This window comes from Salmo trutta, chromosome 37 (genome assembly GCF_901001165.1).
Source record: "Salmo trutta chromosome 37, fSalTru1.1, whole genome shotgun sequence".
Lineage (NCBI taxonomy): Eukaryota > Metazoa > Chordata > Actinopteri > Salmoniformes > Salmonidae > Salmo > Salmo trutta.
The window spans coordinates 9,911,190-9,926,835 of record NC_042993.1 but is presented as its reverse complement, the minus strand read 5'-3'; the positions used below and the strand labels follow the sequence as shown (position 1 = coordinate 9,926,835).

Below are 15,646 nucleotides of genomic sequence, written 5' to 3'. Positions count from 1 at the left end.
TTAATCTCTGGTAAAGATTGAGTTGACGTCAGTTTGAGTACTCAACTTCAAATCAAATTTCATTGGTCACATACACATGGTTAGTAGATGTTAATGCGAGTGTAGCGAAATGCAATGATATCTAACAAGTAATCTAACAAATTCACAACAACAACCTTATACACACAAATGTAAGGGATGAATAAGAATATGTACATATAAATATATGGATGAGCGATGGCCGTGCGGCATAGGCAAGATGCAGTAGATGGTATAGAATACAGTATATACATATGAGATGAGTAATGTAGGATACGTAAACATTATTAAAGTGGCGTTATTTAAGGTGACTTGTGGTACATTCCTTAAAGTGGCCAGAGATTTCAGTCTGTATGTTGGCAGCAGCCTCTCTATGTTAGTGATGGCTGTTTAACAGTCTGATGGCCTTGAGATATACTGAAAAACAGCTTCTCTCGGTCCCAGCTTTGCTGCACCTGTACTGACCTCGCCTTCTGGATGATAGCAGGGTGAACAGACAGTGGCTCGGGTGGTTGTTGTTCTTGATGATCTTTTTGGCCTTCCTGGACAATCGGACCACCATTTTATTACGTTTGCAATCGCAACAAATAATCTGCTCAGACCCCAACCAAGGATCATCAAAAGTCGTGCTATAAATTCTCAGACAACCCAAAGATTCCTTGATGCCCTTCCAGACTCTCTCTGCCTACCCAAGGACGTCAGAGGACAAAAATGAGTTAACCACCTAACTGAGGAACTCAATTTAACCTTGCGCAATACCCTAGATGCAGTAGCACCCCTAAAAACATTTGTCATTCGAAACTAGCTCCCTGGTATACAGAAAATACCCGAGCTCTGAAGCAAGCTTCCAAAAAATTGGAACGGAAATGGCGCCACACCAAACTGGAAGTCTTCTGACTAGCTTGGAAAGACAGTACCGTGCAGTATTGAAGAGCCCTCACTGCTGCTCGATCATCCTATTTTTCCAACTTGATTGAGGAAAATAAGAACAATCCAAAATCTATTTTAGATACTGTCGCGACGCCAACTAAAAAGCAGCATTCCCCAAGAGAGGATGGCTTTCACTTCAGCAGTAATAAATTCATGAACTTCTTTGAGGAAAAGATCATGATTATTAGAAAGCAAATTACGGACTCCTCTTTAAATCTGTGTATTCCTCCAAAGCTCAGTTGTATAATCATGGCCTCTAAACCTTCAAGCTGCATACTGGACCCTATTCCAACTAAACTACTGAAAGAGCTGCTTCCTGTGCTTGGCCCTCCTATGTTGAACATAATAAACGGCTCTCTATCCACCGGATGTGTACCAAACTCACTAAAAGTGGCAGTAATAAAGCCTCTCAGTAATAAAGCCTCTCTTGAAAAAGCCAAACCTTTACCCAGAAAATATAAAAAACTATCAGCCTAAATCGGATCTCCCATTCCTCTTGAAAAAGCTGTTGCGCAGCCACTCACTGCCTTCCTGAAGACAAACAATGTATACGAAATGCTTCAGTATGGTTTTAGACCCCATCATAGCACTAAGACTGCACTTGTGAAGGTGGTAAATGACCTTTTCATGGCGTCAGACCGAGGCTCTGCATCTGTCCTCGTGCTCCAAGACCTTAGTGCGGCTTTTGATACCATCGATCACCACATTCTTTTGGAGATATTGGAAACCTAAATTGGTCTACATGGACAAGTTCTGGCCTGGTTTAGATCTTATCTGTTGGAAAGATATCAGTTTGTCTCTGTGGATGGTTTGTCCTCTGACAAATCAACTGTAAATTTCGGTGTTCCTCAAGGTTCCGTTTTGGGACCACTATTGTTTTCACTATATATACTGCTCAAAAAAATAAAGGGAACACTTAAACAACACATCCTAGATCTGAATGAAAGAAATAATCTTAAATACTTTTTCTTTACATAGTTGAATGTGCTGACAACAAAATCACACAAAAATAATCAATGGAAATCCAATTTATCAACCCATGGAGGTCTGGATTTGGAGTCACGCTCAAAATTAAAGTGGAAAACCACACTACAGGCTGATCCAACTTTGATGTAATGTCCTTAAAGCAAGTCAAAATGAGGCTCAGTAGTGTGTGTGGCCTCCACCTGCCTGTATGACCTCCCAACAACGCCTGGGCATGCTCCTGATGAGGTGGCGGATGGTCTCCTGAGGGATCTGCTCCCAGACCTGGACTAAAGCATCCGCCAACTCCTGGACAGTCTGTGGTGCAACATGGCGTTGGTGGATGGAGCGAGACATGATGTCCCAGATGTGCTCAATTGGATTCAGGTCTTGGGAACGGGCGGGCCAGTCCATAGCATCAATGCCTTCCTCTTGCAGGAACTGCTGACACACTCCAGCCACATGAGGTCTAGCATTGTCTTGCATTAGGAGGAACCCAGGGCCAACCGCACCAGCATATGGTCTCACAAGGGGTCTGAGGATCTCATCTCGGTACCTAATGGCAGTCAGGCTACCTCTGGCGAGCACATGGAGGGCTGTGCGGCCCCCCAAAGAAATGCCACCCCACACCATGACTGACCCACCGCCAAAACGGTCATGCTGGAGGATGTTGCAGGCAGCAGAATGTTCTCCACGGCGTCTCCAGACTCTGTCACTTCTGTCACGTGCTCAGTGTGAACCTGCTTTCATCTGTGAAGAGCACAGGGCGCCAGTGGCGAATTTGCCAATCTTGCTGTTCTCTGGCAAATGCCAAACGTCCTGCACGGTGTTGGGCTGTAAGCACAACCCCCACCTGTGGACGTCGGGCCCTCATACCACCCTCATGGAGTCTGTTTCTGACCGTTTGAGCAGACACATGCACATTTGTGGCCTGCTGGAGGTCATTTTGCAGGGCTCTGGCAGTGCTTCTCCTGCTCCTCCTTGCACAAAGGCGGAGGTAGCGGTCCTGCTGCTGGGTTGTTGCCCTCCTACGGCCTCCTCCACGTCTCCTGATGTACTGGCCTGTCTCCTGGTAGCGCCTCCATGCTCTGGACACTACGCTGACAGACACAGCAAACCTTCTTGCCACAGCTCGCATTGATGTGCCATCCTGGATGAGCTGCACTACCTGAGCCACTTGTGTGGGTTGTAGACTCCGTCTCATGCTATCACTAGAGTGAAAGCACCGCCAGCATTCAAAAGTGACCAAAACATCAGCCAGGAAGCATAGGAACTGAGAAGTGGTCTGTGGTCCCCACCTGCAGAACCACTCCTTTATTGGGGGTGTCTTGCTAATTGCCTATAATTTCCACCTGTTGTCTATTCCATTTGCACAACATTATGTGAAATTTATTGTCAAACAGTGTTGCTTCCTAAGTGGACAGTTTGAATTCACAGAAGTGTGATTGACTTGGAGTTACATTGTGTTGTTTAAGTGTTCCCTTTATTTTTTTGAGCAGTGTATTTTACCCCTTGGGGATGTCATTCGAAAACAAAATGTTAACTTTCACTGCTATGCGGATAACACACAGCTGTACATTTCGATGAAACATGGTGAAGCCCCAAAATTGCCCTCGCTGGAAGCCTGTGTTTCAGACATAAGGAAGTCGATGGCTGCAAACTTCCTACTTTTAAACTCGGACAAAACAGAGATGCTTGTTCTAGGTCCCAAGAAACAAAGAGATCTTCTGTTGAATCTGACAATTAATCTTGATGGTTGTACAGTCGTCTCAAATAAAACTGTGAAGGTCCTTGGCGTTACTCTGGACCCTGATCTCTCTTTTGACGAACATATCAAGACTGTTTCAAGGACAGCTTTTTTCCATCTACGTAACATTGCAAAAATCATTAATGTTCTGTCCAGAAATGATGCAGAAAAATGTATCCATGCTTTTGTCATTTCTAGGTTAGACTACTGCAATGCTCTACTTTCCGGCTACCCAGACAAAGCACTAAATAAACTTCAGTTAGCGCTAAACACGACTGCTAAAATCCTGACTTGAACCAAAAATTCAATCATATTACTCCAGTGCGAGCCTCCCTACACTGGCTTCCTGTTAAGGCAAGGGCTGATTTCAAGGTTTTACTGCTAACCTACAAAGCATTACATGGGCTTGCTCCAACCCATCTTTCCGATTTGGTCCTGCCGTACATACCTACACGTACGCTACGGTCACAAGACGCAGGCCTCCTAATTGTCCCTAGAATTTCTTAGCAAACAGCTGGAGGCAGGGCTTTCTCCTATAGAGCTCAATTATTATGGAATGGTCTGCCTACCCATGTGAGAGACGCAGATTCGGTCTCAACCTTTAAGTCTTTATTGAAGACTCATCTCTTCAGTAGGTCCTATGATTGAGTGTAGTCTGGCCCAGGAGTGTGAAGGTGAACGGAAGGCACTGGAGCAACGAACTGCCCTTGCTGTCTCTGCCTGGCCGGTTCCCCTCTCTCCACTGGGATTCTCTGCCTCTAACCCTATTACAGGGGCTGAGTCAATGGCTTACTGGTGCTCTTCCATGCCGTCCCTAGGAGGGGTGTGTCACTTGAGTGGGTTGAGTCACTGATGTGGTCTTCCTGTCTGGGTTGCCCTCCCCCCTTGGGTTGTGCCGTGGCGGAGATCTGTGTGGGCTATACTCGGCCTTGTCTCAGGATGGTAAGTTGGTGGTTGAAGATATCCCTCAAGTGGTGTGGGGGCTGTGCTTTGGCAAAGTGGGTGGGGTTATATCCTGCCTGTTTGGCCCTATCATCGGATGGGGCCACAGTATCTCCTGACCCCTCCTGTCTCAGCCTCCAGTATTTATGCTGCAGTAGTTTATGTGTCGGGGGGCTAGGGTCAGTCTGTTATATCTGGAGTATTTCTCCTGTCTTATCCGGTGTCCTGTGTGAATTTAAGTATGCTCTCTCTAATTCTCTCTTTCTTTCTTTCTCTCTCTTTCTTTCTCTCTCTCGGAGGACCTGAGCTCTAGGACCATGCCTCAGGACTACCTGGCATGATGATTCCTTGCTGGACCCAGTCCACCTGGCCGTGCTGCTGCTCCAGTTTCAACTGTTCTGCCTGCGGCTATGGAACTCTGACTTGTTCACCGGACGAGCTGCCTACTGTTTTCAACTCTCTAGAGACAGCAGGAGCGGTAGAGATACTCTCAATGATCGGCTATGAAAAGCCAACTGACATTTACTCGAGGTGCTGACTTGTTGCACCCTCGACAAATACTGTGATTATTATTATTTGACCATGCTGGTCATTTATGAACATTTGAACATCTTGGCCATGTTCTGTTATAATCTCCACCCGGCACAGCCAGAAGAGGAGTGGCCACCCCTCATAGCCTGGTTCCTCTCTAGGTTTCTTCCTAGGTTTTGGCCATTCTAGGGAGTTTTTCCTAGCCACCGTGCTTCTACATTGCTTGCTGTTTGGGGTTTTAGGCTGGGCTTCTGTACAGCACTTTGAGATATCAGCTGATGTAAGAAGGGCTATATAAATACATTTGATTTGATTTGTGACACCGGTGATGCGTTGTGCCGACCGCACTACCCTCTGGAGAGCCTTGCGGTTGAGGGTGGTGCAGTTGCCGTACCAGGCGGTGATACAGCCTGACAGGATGCTCTCGAGTGTGCATCTATAAAAGTTTGTGATTGTTTTTGGTGACAAGCCAAATTTCTTCAGCCTCCTGAGGATGAAGAGGCGCTATTGCACCTTCTTCACCAAGCTGTCTGTGTGGGTGGACCATTTCAATTTGTGCATGATGTGTACGCCGAGGAACTTAAAACTTTACACCTTCTCCACTATTGTCCCGTCGATGTGGATGGGGGTGGTGCTCCCTCTGCTGTTTCCTGAAGTCCACGATCATCTCCTTTGTTTTATTGACATTGAGTGAGAGGTTATTTTCCTGACACCACACTCCCAGAGCCCTCACCTCTTCCCTGTAGGCGGTCTCGTCATTGTTGGTAATCAAGCCCACTACTGTTGTGTCGTCTGCAAACTTGATGATTGAGTTGGAAGCGTGCATAGCCACGCAGTCATGGGTGAACAGGGAGTACAGGAGAGGGCTGAGAATGCACCCTTGTGGGGCCCCAGTGTTGAGGATCAGCGGGGTGAAGATGTTGTTTCCTACCTTCACCACCTGGGGGCAGCCCGTCAGAAAGTCCAGGACCCAGTTGGAGGGTATTAAATGCTGAGCTTTAGTCAATGAACAGCATTCTTACATAGGTATTCCTCTTGTCCAGATGTGATAGGGCAGTGTGCAGTGTGATGACGATTGCATCGTCAGTGGACCTATTGGGGCGGTAAGCAAATTGGAGTGGATCTAGGGTATCAGGTAGGGTGGAGGTGATATAATCCTTAACTAGTCTCTCAAAGCATTTCATGATGACAGAAGTACGCTCTCGTTGGCTGGCCCTCGCTTCATACTCGTCGCCAAACCCACTGGTTCCAGGTCATCTACAAGACCCTGCTAGGTAAAGTTCCCCCTTATCTCAGCTCGCTGGTCACCATAGCAGCACCCACCTGTAGCACGCGCTCCAGCAGGTATATATCTCTGGTCACCCCCAAAGCCAATTCCTCCTTCGGCCGCCTCTCCTTCCAGTTCTCTGCTGCCAACGATTGGAACGAACTGCAAAAATCTCTAAAACTGGAAACACTTATCTCCCTCACTAGCTTTAAGCACCAGCTGTCAGAGCAGCTCCCAGATCACTGCACCTGTACATAGCCCATCTATAATTTAGCCCAAACAACTACCGCTTCCCCTACTGTATTTATTTATTTTGCTCCTTCGCACCCGATTATTTCTATTTCTACTTTGCACGTTCTTCCACTGCAAATCTACCATTCCAGTGTTTTACTTGCTATATTGTATTTACTTCCCACCATGGCCTTTTTTGCCTTTACCTCCCTTATATCACCTCATTTGCTCACTTTGTATATAGACTTATTTTTCTACTATATTATTAACTGTATGTTTGTTTTACTCCATGTGTAACTCTGTGTTGTTGTATGTGTCAAACTGCTTTGCTTTATCTTGGCCAGGTCGCAATTGTAAATGAGAACTTGTTCTCAACTTGCCAACCTGGTTAAATAAAGGTGAAATAAATAAAATAAAAAAGTGAGTGCTACGGGGTGATAGTCATTTAGTTCAGTTACCTTAGCTTTCTTGGGAACAGGAACAATTGTGGCCATCTTGAAGCATGTGGGGACAACAGACTGGGATAGGGATTGATTGAATATGTTCGTAAACACTCCAGCCAGCTGGTCGGCGCATGCTCTGAGGACGCGGCTAGGGATGCCGTCTGGGCCGGCAGCCTTGCGAGAGTTAACACTTTTAAATGTTTTACTCACGTTGGCCACGGAGAAGGAGAGCCCACAGGCTTTGGTAACTTGTCATGCTCACCCCTTTTATACAGTCTATGGGTGATTGACATGTGATAGGCTACATGTAGTCAGAGTAGCAGTTATACAGTGTATGGGTGATTGACATGTGATAGGCTACATGTAGTCAGAGTAGCAGTTATACAGTGTATGGGTGATTGACATGTGATAGGCTACATGTAGTCAGAGTAGCAGTTATACAGTGTATGGGTGATTGACATGTGATATACATGTAGTCAGAGTAGCAGTTATACAGTGTATGGGTGATTGACATGTGATATACATGTAGTCAGAGTAGCAGTTATACAGTGTATGGGTGATTGACGTGATATACATGTAGTCAGAGTAGCAGTTATACAGTGTATGGGTGTTTGACATGTGATATACATGTAGTCAGAGTAGCAGTTATACATACAGTGTATGGGTGATTGACATGTGATATACATGTAGTCAGAGTAGCAGTTATACATACAGTGTATGGGTGATTGACATGTGATATACATGTAGTCAGAGTAGCAGTTATACAGTGTATGGGTGATTGACATGTGATATACATGTAGTCAGAGTAGCAGTTATACAGTGTATGGGTGATTGACATGTGATATACATGTAGTCAGAGTAGCAGTTATACAGTGTATGGGTGATTGACATGTGATATACATGTAGTCAGAGTAGCAGTTATACAGGGTATGGGTGATTGACATGTGATATACATGTAGTCAGAGTAGCAGTTATACAGTGTATGGGTGATTGACATGTGATATACATGTAGTCAGAGTAGCAGTTATACAGTGTATGGGTGATTGACATGTGATATACATGTAGTCAGAGTAGCAGTTATACAGTGTATGGGTGATTGACATGTGATATACATGTAGTCAGAGTAGCAGTTATACAGTGTATGGGTGATTGACATGTGATATACATGTAGTCAGAGTAGCAGTTATACAGTGTATGGGTGATTGACATGTGATATACATGTAGTCAGGCTAGCAGTTATACAGTGTATGGGTGATTGACATGTGATATACATGTAGTCAGGCTAGCAGTTATACAGTGTATGGGTGATTGACATGTGATATACATGTAGTCAGGCTAGCAGTTATACAGTGTATGGGTGATTGACATGTGATATACATGTAGTCAGAGTAGCAGTTATACAGTGTATGGGTGATTGACATGTGATATACATGTAGTCAGGCTAGCAGTTATACAGTGTATGGGTGATTGACATGTGATATACATGTAGTCAGGCTAGCAGTTATACAGTGTATGGGGAAGTCATACAGGAGATATCTCTGAGAACTCATTACTTGACTTTGATGAAAGGTCTAAATTAAAGCCAGAAGATACGATCCCACATGACATGAAAACATCTTCTTTACACTCTCTTTGGATAATTCATTCCAATCATTTTAAAGTTAACAGCAGGTATTTTGCATGTAAGTTTAAGTATTATGATATCATAATATCAAATCCATAACAGTATAGGGGGCTTGTGTTTGGGGTGTTTGAGTGAACAGTCTTTTTTGTTTAGTCACTGCCATTACTGGGGAAATATTAGCACTGCCATGGCAGGTATATGGGGTTTGAGTTGGTGTCAATTGAGTCCATGTGCTTTCTGGTCACTGCCAAAACAGTGTACTGGGAGATAGAGTCAGTGCCAATATGATAGGCCTACAGTATACAGTGTACTGGGAGATAGGGTCAGTGCCAATATGATAGGCCTACAGTATACAGTGTACTGGGAGATAGGGTCAGTGCCAATATGATAGGCCTACAGTATACAGTGTACTGGGAGATAGGGTCAGTGCCAATATGATAGGCCTACAGTATACAGTGTACTGGAAGATAGGGTCAGTGCCAATATGATAGGCCTACAGTATACAGTGTACTGGGAGATAGGGTCAGTGCCAATACGATAGGCCTACAGTATACAGTGTACTGGGAGATAGGGTCAGTGCCAATACGATAGGCCTACAGTATACAGTGTACTGGGAGATAGGGTCAGTGCCAATATGATAGGCCTACAGTATACAGTGTACTGGGAGATAGGGTCAGTGCCAATATGATAGGCCTACAGTATACAGTGTACTGGGAGATAGGGTCAGTGCCAATATTATAAGTATACAGTGTACTGGGAGATAGGGTCAGTGCCAATATGATAGGCCTACAGTATACAGTGTACTGGGAGATAGGGTCAGTGCCAATATGATAGGCCTACAGTATACAGTGTACTGGGAGATAGGGTCAGTGCCAATACGATAGGCCTACAGTATACAGTGTACTGGGAGATAGGGTCAGTGCCAATATGATAGGCCTACAGTATACAGTGTACTGGGAGATAGGGTCAGTGCCAATACGATAGGCCTACAGTATACAGTGCTTTAGGGGCTAGAGCCGGTGTCATAGTCATAACAGCCAGCTTAGGCAGGTGTGAGAGACATGGTCGTGTCAAGCAGACGTGCACAACATAACAATAAACCTATACCTGGGGCCTAAGACCGAGCTTTAAGAGTAACGGGGGCCTGGATCACTGCCATAAGACAGCCATGTGCATTAGGATCAGTGTGTAAACAGCACATTGGGCTGGACACGCTTGGTGTCATTGAGTTTCCTTACCGGAGTGCCCTGCTCAGCTTGTCGTAGTTCATCTGGGGTTTGCACTTGCGGGCCCCCCATAACCGGGCCACCTCGTCAGGGTCCTTGATGACAAACTCTCCATAGTCCCCCTGCCAGGCGATGACATCATGGTACTCCTCCTTCCTCAGCAGCTCCAGGATGAAGTGCCACAGCTGGATCTGTCGCGAGCCGGGGCTGGACTCGGGTTTGTAGGCCCAGTCTGGAAAGGCAAACCCTGGGGAGAAGAGGGGGGAGACCAGGGAGAAGGGAGTTAGCCTGGAGGTCCGTGGAGCACAGCCATACTGATGGACTGAGACGATTAGCCTTCATAGAGGACAGCACGTTCAGAAAGGCTATGCTCTCAGTCTAAATGTTCACTTATTTCTGTGAGTTTAGGCAACACACAGTAAGGCAGCACATAAAAACCCAACGTTTGGGCCAATAGCTAAGTCACAGGAATGCTGTTTAGTTGCAGGGCAAGACATGAATATTGATTCCAACTCCAATGAGGGGAGAGGAGTTGCCTCTAGCCCTGTCAGGTGTTCTCAGGTGACGTGTGTTCTAGAAGGCGTGTTGTACAAGAGGAAAGAGGATTAGTGAGGCCTATTTGTGTTCAGTCTTTTAGTTCTCTGTCTGGAGCTTAGAGATGTATTTGTGTTCAGTCTTAGTTCTCTGTCTGGAGCTTAGGGATATATTTGTGTTCAGTCTTTTAGTTCTCTGTCTGGAGCTTAGGGATGTATTTGTGTTCAGTCTTTTAGTTCTCTGTCTGGAGCTTAGGGATGTATTTGTGTTCAGTCTTTTAGTTCTCTGTCTGGAGCTTAGGGATGTATTTGTGTTCAGTCTTTTAGTTCTCTGTCTGGAGCTTAGGGATGTATTTGTGTTCAGTCTTTTAGTTCTCTGTCTGGAGCTTAGGGATGTATTTGTGTTCAGTCTTTTAGTTCTCTGTCTGTAGCTTAGAGATGTATTTGGGATCCATCTGTACATCAGTCTGGTTCTGTTTCTACTGTTATTAACACATACACAGTGCTGCACATTATTGAGTGTGGCTGCTTGTCACTCACACCTGCCTGACCTGGCCTCTTCTCTGCCCTCCTCCTCCTCTTTCCTCTCCTCCACTCTACTTTGTGTTGTATCTGACTCATGGTAGACTGGGTGTAGAAACCACAACCTTCCTGTCACCGTCACTGCTAGGGCGTCCACCCAACCACAACAGTCCTGCGCCGGAAACACTCACTGAACTCCCTGCTGTGATACTACTCTGATAGTGAATACTCACTGATCTCCCTGCCGTGATACTACTCTGATAGTGAACACTCACTGATCTCCCTGCCGTGATACTACTCTGATAGTGAACACTCACTGATCTCCCTGCCGTGATACAACTCTGATAGTGAACACTCACTGATCTCCCTGCCGTGATACTACTCTGATAGTGAACACTCACTGATCTCCCTGCCGTGATACAACTCTGATAGTGAACACTCACTGATCTCCCTGCCGTGATACTACTCTGATAGTGAACACTCACTGATCTCCCTGCCGTGTTACTACTCTAATAGTGAACACTCACTGATCTCCCTGCCGTGATACTACTCTAATAGTGAACACTCACTGATCTCCCTGCCGTGATACTACTCTGATAGTGAACACTCACTGATCTCCCTGCCGTGTTACTACTCTAATAGTGAACACTCACTGATCTCCCTGCCGTGTTACTACTCTAATAGTGAACACACACACACACACGACCACAACATTGGTGCTCTTTCTATGTCTGTGGAATACTATTCATAATGAAAACCTCTCCACCTATTTTCCCTGATTCTGTCACTCTTTCCTACTGACAGAGGAAACAACACCACCTAGTCCTCCTCCCTCCCCAAATGTACAACGGAAACTCAAAGTGTGAAAGGCAGAAACAGACTGTGGGTGTGGGCACATGTTCATGAGTGTTTGTTTGTTTGCCTGCTCGACTGACCTTGATGTAAATGTGTATTCAAGATTGAGAACACGCCAATATGTGAGTGAATGAGTGTATATTCATGAGGCTTGAATGACGAGTTGAATGCACTTGATAGGCTATTTCCTCACATGCGTGTGGTCATGAAGATGTGACAGGTCTGAGCCAGACTGGATGTTAGCATCACCGTTACATAGTTTCAATCAGAGAGAAACACTGATCACCTACTGTTCAATATGACTAACATCCTCTCTACATAACCATTACTCTGCCAGAGAAGAACAGGAGTCCATAATTCCGTGATAAAAATCAGGCCTAGTCAACGCCGACCAATCCCATTCATCAGGGTTTGAGGCCTCCAACTTCCTCCTGACTCAAGTGGCAGGATCTATACATATATAGACTACATTTGAAGTATGAAAACATCTGACACATGAACATTTCAGGGTGAACTATCCCTTTAAGGTCAAGCGACATCATGGGTGTGTATGACGTCACTACAGCAGAAAAGTCACTACCGGTACAGATGAGCCCTGAAAAGCATCAAAATAACCAAATGTAGCTAGATGTTGGAGGGACTTTGTAGATGACGGACAGATTGATAGATAAACTCAGCAAAAAAAGAAAATGTCCTCTCACTGTCAACTGCGTTTATTTTCAGCAAACTTAACATGTGTAAATATTTGTATGAACATAAGATTCAACAACAGACAAACTGAGCACGTTCCACAGGCATGTGACTAACAGAAATGGAATCATGTGTCCCTGAACAAAGGGGGATAAAAATCAAAAGTAAAAGTCAGTAACTGGTGTGGCCACCAGCTGCATTAAGTACTGCAGTGCATCTCCTCCTCATGGACTGCACCTCACTTGCTGTGAGATGTTACCCCACTCTTTCACCAAGGCACCAGCAAGTTCCCAGACATTTCTGTGAGGAATGGCCCCTAGCCCTCACCCTCCGATCGAACAGGTCCCAGACGTGCTCAATGGGGTTGAGATCCGGGCTCATCGCTGGCAATGGCAGAACAATGACATTCCTGTCTTGCAGGAAATCACTCACAGAACGAGCAGTATGGCTGGTGTCATTGTCATGCTGGAGGGTCATATCAGGATGAGCCTGCAGGAAGGGTACCACATGAGGGAGGAGGATGTCTTCCCTGTAACGCACAGCGTTGAGATTGCCTACAATGACAACAAGCTCAGTCTGATGATGCTATGACACACCGCCCCAGACCATGACGGACCCTCCACCTCCAAATCGATCCCGCTCCAGAGTACAGAGCTTGGTGTAACGCTCATTCCTTCGACGATAAACGCGAATCCGACCATTTATTATTATTATATATATTTTTTTACCTTTATTTAACTAGGCATGTCAGTTAAAAACAAATTCTTATTTTCAGTGGGTTAACTGCCTTGTTCAGGGGCAGAACGACAGATTTTTACCTTGTCAGCTCAGGGATTCGATCTTGCAACCTTTCGATTACTAGCCCAACGCTCTAACCACTAGGCTACCCTGCTACCCCATAACCAGGACCATCACCCCTGGTGAGACAAAACCGCGACTCGTCAGTGAAGAGCACTTTTTGCCAGTCTAGTCTGGTCCAGCGACGGTGGGTTTCTGCCCATAGGCGACGTTGTTGCCGGTGATGTCTGGTGAGGACCTGCCTTACAACAGGCCTACAAGCCCTCAGTCCAGCCTCTCTCAGCCTATTGCGGACAGTCTGAGCACTGATGGAGGGATTGTGCGTTCCTGGTGTAACTCGGGCAGTTGTTGTTTCCATCCTGTACCTGTCCCGCAGGTGTGATGTTCGGATGTACCGATCCTGTGCAGATGTTACATGTGGTCTGCCACTGCGAGGACGATCAGCTGTCCGTCCTGTCTCCCTGTAGCGCTGTCTAAGGCGTCTCACAGTACGGACGTTGCAATTTATTGCCCTGGGCACATCTGGAGTCCTCATGCCTCCTTGCTGCATGCCTAAGGCACGTTCACGCAGATGAGCAGGGACCCTGGGCATCTTTCTTTTGGTGTTTTTCAGAGTAAGTAGAAAGGCCTCTTTAGTGTCCTAAGTTTTCATAACTGTGACCTTAATTATTTACCGTCTGTAAGCTGTTAGTGTCTTAACGACCGTCCCACAGGTGCATGTTCATTAATTGTTTATGGTTCATTGAACAAACGTGGGAAACAGTGTTTAAACTAGAGGTCGGCCGATTATGATTTTTCAACGCCAATACCGATACCGATTATTGGAGGACCAAAAAAAGCCGATACCGATCGAATCGGACAATTGTTTTATACATATATCTTTGTAATAATGACAATTAAAATAATACTGAATGAACAATGAACACTTTTATTTCAACTTAATATAATACATAAATAAAATCTATGTAGCCTCAAGTAAATTATGAAACATGTTCAATTTGGTTTATATAATGCAAAAAAACAGTGTTGGAGAAGAAAGTAAAAGTGCAATATGTGCCATGTAAAAAAGATAACGTTTAAGTTCCTTGCTCAGAACATATGAAAGATGGTGGCTCAATATTCCCAGTTCTTCAATATCTCCAGTTAAGAAGTTTTAGGTTTTAGTTATTATAGGAATTATGACGCGTCGACTATTTCTCTCTATACCGTTTTTATTTCATATACAGTTGAAGTCGGAAATGTACATACACCTTAGCCAAATGCATTTAAACTCAGTTTTTCACAATTCCTGACATTTAATCCTAGTAAAAATGCCCCATTTTAGGTCAGTTAGGATCACCACTTTATTTTAAGAATGTGAAATGTCAGAATAATAGTAGAGAGAATGATCTATTTCAGCTTTTATTTCTTTCATCACATTCCTAGTGGGTCAGAAGTTACCATATACTCAATTAGCATTTGGTAGCATTGCCTTTAAATTGTTTAACTTGGGTCAAACGTTTTGGGTAGCCTTCCACAAGCTTCCCACAATAAGTTGGGTGAATTTTGGCCCATTCCTCCTGACAAAGCTGGTGTAACTGAGTCAGGTTTGTAGGCCTGCTTGTTCGCACATGCTTTTTCAGTTCTGCCCACAAATCTTTTAAAGGATTGAGGTCAGGGCTTTGTGATGGCCACTCCAATGCCTTGACTTTGTTGTCCTTAAGCCATTTTGCCACAACTTTGGAAGTATGCTTTGGGTCATTGTCCATTTGGAAGACCCATTTGCAACCAAGCTTTAACTTCCTGACTGATGTCTTGAGATGTTGCTTCAATATATCCACATAATTTTCGATCCTCATGATGCCATCTATTTTGTGAAGTGCACCAGTCCCTCCTGCAGCAAAGCACCCACACAAGATGATGCTGCCTCCCCCGTGATTCAAGGTTGGGATGGTGTTCTTCGGCTTGCAAGCCTCCCCCTTTTTCCTCCAAACATAACGACTTGTTTTACTGTGGATATAGATACTTTTGTACCCGTTTCCTACAGCATATTCACAAGGTCCTTTGCTGTTGTTCTGGGATTGATTTGCACTTTTCGCACCAAAGTACGTTCACCTCTAGAAGACAGAACGCGTCTCCTTCCTGAGCTGTGTGGTCCCATGGTGTTTATACTTGCGTACTATTGTTTGTACAGATGAACATGGTACCTTCAGGCGTTTGGAAATTGCTCCCAAGGATGAACCAGACTTGTGGAGGTCTACAGTCTTTTTTCTGAGGTCTTGGCTGATTTCTTTTGATTTTCCCATGATGACAAGCAAAGAGGCACTGAGTTTGAAGGCCTTGAAAT

At 45.0% G+C, this 15,646-nt stretch overlaps 1 protein-coding gene across 1 annotated transcript in view; it reads right to left on the bottom strand.

Annotated features, from left to right (window-relative positions):
- The window catches only part of LOC115177423 (ETS domain-containing transcription factor ERF), an 88,832-nt gene that overhangs the window by 25,544 nt on the left and 47,642 nt on the right, over window positions 1-15,646 (bottom strand). The window contains exon 2 of the mRNA XM_029738173.1: window positions 9,935-10,169. Coding sequence (XP_029594033.1) covers window positions 9,935-10,169 — 235 coding nt within the window. The remainder of the gene's footprint in view (window positions 1-9,934; window positions 10,170-15,646) is intronic.